We start from the raw sequence: 6,454 nt of genomic DNA on the forward strand, positions 1-6,454 counted from the left end.
TCATTAAATGTTTTAATGTAAACTTTATTGATGTCAGTATATGGAAGGGTTGTAGTATTGCAAAGTACCATGGCAGATAATGGATTTCTCTCATGATTATGGTGAGACTGTAAGGTACATTTACATCGCAGGAGTGTAGTTATCCGCAGAGCCCACAGCTGGTGCAGACTTGTTCCTCAGTCGGTACCACAGGCGCTTTACTCTCAGGGTTCCTAAGGCACAAAGATAGCAACTGAGCTCTCTCTCTCTCTCTCTCTCTCTCTCTCTCTCTCTCTCTCTCTCTCTCTCTCTCTCTCTCTCTCTCTCTCTCTCTCTCTCTCTCTCTCTCTCTCTCTCTCTCTCTCCCTGTCTCATTATGTTTTCTCTCTCTCTCTCTCTCTCTCTCTCTCTCTCTCTCTCTCTCTCTCTCTCTCTCTCTCTCTCTCTCCCTCCCTCCCTCCCTGTCTCATTATGTTTTTCTCTCTCTCTCTCTCTGTCTCTCTGACTCATTATATCTCTGTCTGTCTCTCTCTAACTGCCAATGTCTTTCTCAATCTGTCAATCTCTCGCCCTTTCTCATTCTGGCTCTCTCTCAATGTTCTCTTCACCCGCCCAGATGCAAAAAAAACGACTCAACGGTGCCCTCCATAGGTCGGACAGCAACCAGGCCGTGAAGTCCCCTCCATTACTGGTAAGGAGAGAACTCAACCCATATAAGCTGGCTGAATAGAGCGTTGATGACCATGTCTTCATCATTACTGGTTTAGGCCTCAAAAGTCCACTAAATCACTTTGATGTGAATAAACATGTTTACATTTACATGTTTACACCAGTTCAAGGACAGACAGAGTGTCCTTGAGAGCCTGTGAAGTCATTTGTATTATTTAAAGTTGTAAAGAGTCTTAAAGGGTTTTTAAAGGCTTAGAGGTTTTAGGGTATAAATATTTAAACTAAAAACGTTTTGGATTCCACACCAAAAAATTATTTGTTTGGATGAGAACATTTTCCTGGGTGGTTTGGGAGTGGCAGTGTTGGGTTTGGGAGTCTGGCCATGTTAAAATTCAAACCAGGATATTAGGATGTGGGTTTAACTTGGTTCTCTGCTTGCCTCTCCAGGATTCCCCTGACCCGAACCGTGAGCAAGTGGTCAAACTCTCGGTAGGTGACCCCTCCTATATGTGTTACAGGGCTCTCAGGCACTGTGCCTGATTTCAGATGAGGGCCAGGCTCTTTATGATTTGAAAATGAAGAATGCAAATACCATCTTCAAAAATCTTCATTCAGTCATTTTCCTACTGCCCTGTTTGTTTTTGTTTGTTGGACAACAACCCGTAAGTCCTTGTACAAGCTTGGCTACTATTGTCACAACAGGGTTTGGTAGTTTCCACAGTGCAAATGATGCCAGACTTTTAAGATGTAGTGCAGAACACATGCTTACTCCACCGCTTCACTGCTTACTACAGCCGGTCAAAAGTTTATCAATAAACTGGTTGCACAGTTTTTTTCTGTTACTCGGAACTTATCCTTGCGAAATAGTTGCACGTGCAGTGCAATCTATCAAGGTGTGCAGACTCCTCCCTATATTGTGGAAAAGACTAACTAGTAGGCCACAGCTGCCCCCAAGTTGACGCTTGTTTGTCTCTGTTTGTTTGATTTTCCTCGGCAGACCAAGTTGACCTCTGTGTCGCTCCGAGGCATAAGCGCCTCCAGCTCCAACAACGACATCAGTGGCAACGATTTCCATGGCAACTACGCATTTGAGGGGATTGGCGATGACGATCTGTGACCCCCTCCCTTTGACTGCTCCAGAGAAAAAAAGAGAGAGAAGGGGAGTGCTGGACATAGACAGAAAGAGAAAGTCATGGAGAGGGAGAGAAATAGAGACGCATACCAGAGTGGAGCCACCGATTATCTTCGGGAGACCAGCAGAGTTGGACAGGCTTGTAGCCCAATGGCCCGTTCTGCCAAGCATCAACCCATCCCCTCCGGCCTGACCATCCATCTCTGAAGCAGTTCTCCCCATCAAGTTCACCCCCCTACATGACTGTACAGCGGTAAACCATGGCCTAAATTTATATTGAATCATTCCAATGCTGTCCTATAGCGCCAAGCTGTTATCTCATCCCATTCTCATTGTTTAGGGTCTTTTCTGAGGCTCAGTAGGCTTTTGCTTGTTCCCATTAGAGAAATCCCATATGGCCTCTCAACTAGAATTACTGTAAAGACTTTTTAAGGTGTTTATCTTATTTTATGTTCATGCTCATAGTCCCTGGAGTTTCTAAAAAGTGCCAATCATATAGGGGCTATAAGTAAATTTGTAAAGGAAACATTCCCCCAGCTTCAAAGGTGGTCACCCATGGGAGTTATCATGACTCCATAACTGCTGGGTTTTGAGTGATGGCACTCATTTCGACTTCTCAATTGAAGCATTTTTAAATACTTAAAAAATAAAAACTTGAAATCAAACAACTAAATTTAAGACGTCACCCTGCCCTACTTTCAAGGTTCTCACCCAGTGTATTCTTCACGATATTTATCACCAAATGGAACTCCTGTGGTTCTGATCGGACACCCCACCACAGCCCCAGATTGTAGTTGTCACTTCCTATCCCTCCTTGGCAAACTTGAAGGACATGGTATAATTTTGCATCTTCCGGTTCAGTATTTCATTCACAAAGTATTTCCTTTACATTTCGAAGAAAATTTATGTATTTTAAATATCAATGGTTGTTCTGGATTTCTGGCACCTGGCTGGAAATTCAGAGTTTGTATAGCAATATTGAAATGGAATTGAAGATTAAATGAAGATTAAAGGATCATATTGAATTCCCCCCACACTCCACAATCACACTATAAGGTCCCCTTTAGTGAGTATTATAATGTAAAGAATGTAAGCCCAATCCAGTGTTCAGTGTTGTTGTGCCGAATATAGCACTCTGTTTAATGGCAGTGTTCGGGATGTAGTGGTTTGCCTGTTGTCTGCTGAACCTCAGTGTGTGTGGCTGAGCTGTGGACAGTGTGTGGCTTCTGTGAGTCAGGGGCGGAATGGGGTGATACACATGGGGCAGCCTTTTGAGCACTGGTAAGCTGCACACTGATGATTAAAGTTTTGCAGATAAATGTGTTGCCCAGGGTCAATTAGAAGGTGCCAGGATAACATTGCCAGGCAACACTGCTAAAAAGGTTGCACAGTCTCTCATTGCCTTCACTCTCTGTTGCCTCTGATTGCCCATCATCTGCAGTTTCTAAAGTTGCAATATGGGATATTTTTGCTGTTAAGAAAAATCTAAAATTCAAATTAAGAACTTATAATGACGACTGTTTGTTTTTTTTACATTGATTTCTTTATTCTGTGCCTCTTCATTGTCTGTTTTGTTTTCTGTCACATCTTCAAACTGTTGAATATTGGTTTTGGATCATTATAATTGTAGATAAAAAATGTATTACAAATGCATGAAAAGCAGAAAACATATGATCTCGAAATTAGGAATTTCTATCTTTTGAGTATTTGTTCAAAAATATTTTGAACAGCAAAACAAAATCTGCATATTGTACCTTTTTATTTGATTTTTTTTTTTTTTTTTTTTTTTTTTTTGTACAAAGGTATTTTTAGCTGCCTTAAAATAGTTCAGATGCCTTAGTACCCAACTGTTCTCTTCTGATCCAGTATCTGATCCAGTATCTGATCATGGTGGACTGGCTCTCAACCTCATCCTAGCCTCTCTGTGCCAATGAGAGTCCATGGCTCAAAAATTATGTTTTTGGAGAATTATGGAAGGATTTGATGGGGTTTGTTTGTTTGGCAGAACTGCTTGCACTTGCTGAACCTATAACATTGCACAGTATTAAGAGGGACTAATAGCTAATTTATTGAATTTGTAAGAGCGTGAAAGAGCAAGAGAGGAAACAAAGCGAACCATGGACAACTACGTTCGGTAATATTTGAAAGGGGGATACTGAGGAGCTATCATCAGATTTCTTTTTTTGTTGTTGTCATTGTTGCTGTTATTCCAACCAAGATTGTTTAAGGTTTCTCATAAATGCCAAAATTATAGTTTACTAAAGCATTTTGCACAAAAGAAGCATTTAAGAATCATGATAATGTCACTTTTATATAATTATGTACATGCAATTAAGAGTATTCTGAGCATTTACTAATATCTCTTACCAGTAATCTATTGTAATCATGTAGAAAAATGTAATCTAAACTGTGTCAAATATTAGAAACTAACATGTATCATTGTTTACAGAATAGTAGAATATCATAGCAAGAGAGAAGTGTTTACAAATTCTGCATCTGATCCCCCCCTACCCCCCTTCCATTTTGATCTGAATACTAGTTATGCATTGTACATTTTTGTTTTGTTGAGTGTCAAAGGTATTCCAAGGGTATTGTTTTATTTTCTTTTAGAAAAAAAAACAATTTTCTGTTTCACAAAAGGAATTGTTATTTTCAAATCATCTCAGAAGATTGTGCTGCAACAGTGCTGATTTCCATGCCTTGGAGCACAAATGACCACCTTCTTGTATTTGTTGATGGCCATCATTTAATGTGACATTTGTTTCCTGTGTAGCCTGGCTTTGAACACATGAGAATGTTGACTGACCAGGGGTGGTTGAGGAAGAGGATCTGTTTGTCACCTGTCTCGTGTTTTAAATGTTGAAAAGGTCCAGGGAAAGGGTCAAGCACCCATCAGATAAGCTCTCACGTCTGGTTGATTTTCAAACAAATTCTAGACTGTCATTTTGAAACAAATTCTAGTGTATCATTGTTCTTTCATGGAATTGTTTGTATCCGGTGATTATGTTTGTCCCCCTGATCTCCGATGTATTCACCAGCCTCTGAAATGTATAAGGGGGGGCTGTTTGTATTCTGAGCAGAGTAGGCTATGGCTCACCTATCAGTATGATTTCATGGTTTCTTTTAAACTGCCATATGAACTGTTGGGTGAAAAAAATAAATGGGAACTGCAGAGTGCTGGAACTCCAATAAATTTAGGTGCCAAATATCACAAACTACATGATGTGAGTGAATCATTCATTTCTTTTTCACCATGGGCTTTAAATGGCAAGTTGACATCATGATGACGTGAGTGCAAAAGGCACAATTTAGCTGCTTTTTTTGGTTCACAGGATTACATGTGTGGCGCCAACTGAGACGCCAAGTCTGGATGTGTCCTCAGAAGCTTTTGGAACCTATCAGTCGGATCCATGTGGTTGGTGCGCATCCATAAAAACATCACCTCATGATTTTGTTTTCTATTTATATATATATTTATACTTATACTTTTTCTGGTTTGGTTGAGATTTCAGTGTGGGCTCGTTAAAACCGCCTACTTCACCTCGCGTTGCAGGCCTAGAATGAGGGAAGATTTATTATTCTTTCCACAGACTTTCTTGAGGCTCGGGTGCGTGTCATTCTCCCTGGGTGACAATAGCTCAGCTCGCATGCTGTTCTGATTTGTCATATCGGTACCAGCAGCACCCGGCTTGTTTACTTCTGTCTTGTCATCTCTCTCTCTCTCGCTCTGGCCTCTGTGGTTGCGATTCTCTTGTTGGTGGCACTGCGGCTTTTGTAGCAGCGCCACAGCGCACAACCTCAGTGGCGCGTAGGGGATTAGGCTAGCGCTGTAATTGCCTGCCACAGCATTTTAATCAGTATCTTTTACTTATTTTACACATACAACTTACAAAGGTACCACCCCCTCTTATAACGGCTGCAGTCAGAAAGGCTGATGAGAACTTGGACTCTAGCATTTTATGCTGATATTCCCACATGTCAAGTAGAAAGGTTAAAAAGTGGTCTCACAACCACCCAAAATGCCAGTTCTGTAATGTTTTCACATAGTGCCCTCCTGTGGTAGACTCTAGAACTAACGCTGGGAAAATTACTCCGTGGTTGACTGGTCGATGTTAGTAGACCCAGCACTGGCCTGTCTTAGCGTTCCGTTCCGGAAACGTTAATCATTTGGAAGCTAGCATTAGTGAATGCAGAGGGACAAACAGGCTGCAGGTTGACACAACAGCACTCACAACAAAGCTCAGCCCACAAAAGGTGATGTAACCTGCTCACTGCAGTGCGTAATTGTGGTTTTCTTCTTTATTATCTATGTAACAAACACCATTATCAGGGCTGCAAAATGCGGTGTTATTTTGTGCTATTCGAGGTCACATCACTTCAGTATTTGGAAGGGGAAAAATCAGTTGGTAAATGGAAGGACATGTTGCCTGTGGCCAACTTCACTTAACTAGTATTTATTAGACTGGCAATTGGAAGAGACTTACAAACAAAGTAGAGTAAACGAGATTTGCAGAGGGAATAACAACCACTCAACTTTTTTTTTATGCTTATTTTAATTTCAGAATACTTAAGGCAATCATGAAACCACTGCATAATTACAAGAGAACACTCCACAGCACCATAAACATCTAGAACACCTTCACCTCAAACTCAAATCATCTCTTGGCAACCTGA

General features: G+C 41.0%; 1 protein-coding gene across 1 annotated transcript in view; it reads left to right on the forward strand.

Annotated features, from left to right (window-relative positions):
• Positions 1–4,998, forward strand: part of snx17 (sorting nexin 17) — a 41,963-nt gene extending 36,965 nt beyond the window's left edge. Inside the window, exons 13-15 of the mRNA XM_048250286.1 lie at positions 596–670; positions 1,096–1,137; positions 1,646–4,998. Coding sequence (XP_048106243.1) covers positions 596–670; positions 1,096–1,137; positions 1,646–1,765 — 237 coding nt within the window. The 3' untranslated portion in view covers positions 1,766–4,998. The remainder of the gene's footprint in view (positions 1–595; positions 671–1,095; positions 1,138–1,645) is intronic.
• Positions 4,999–6,454: the final 1,456 nt, after the last annotated feature.

This window comes from Alosa alosa, chromosome 8 (assembly GCF_017589495.1).
Source record: "Alosa alosa isolate M-15738 ecotype Scorff River chromosome 8, AALO_Geno_1.1, whole genome shotgun sequence".
Taxonomy (NCBI): Eukaryota; Metazoa; Chordata; class Actinopteri; order Clupeiformes; family Clupeidae; genus Alosa; species Alosa alosa.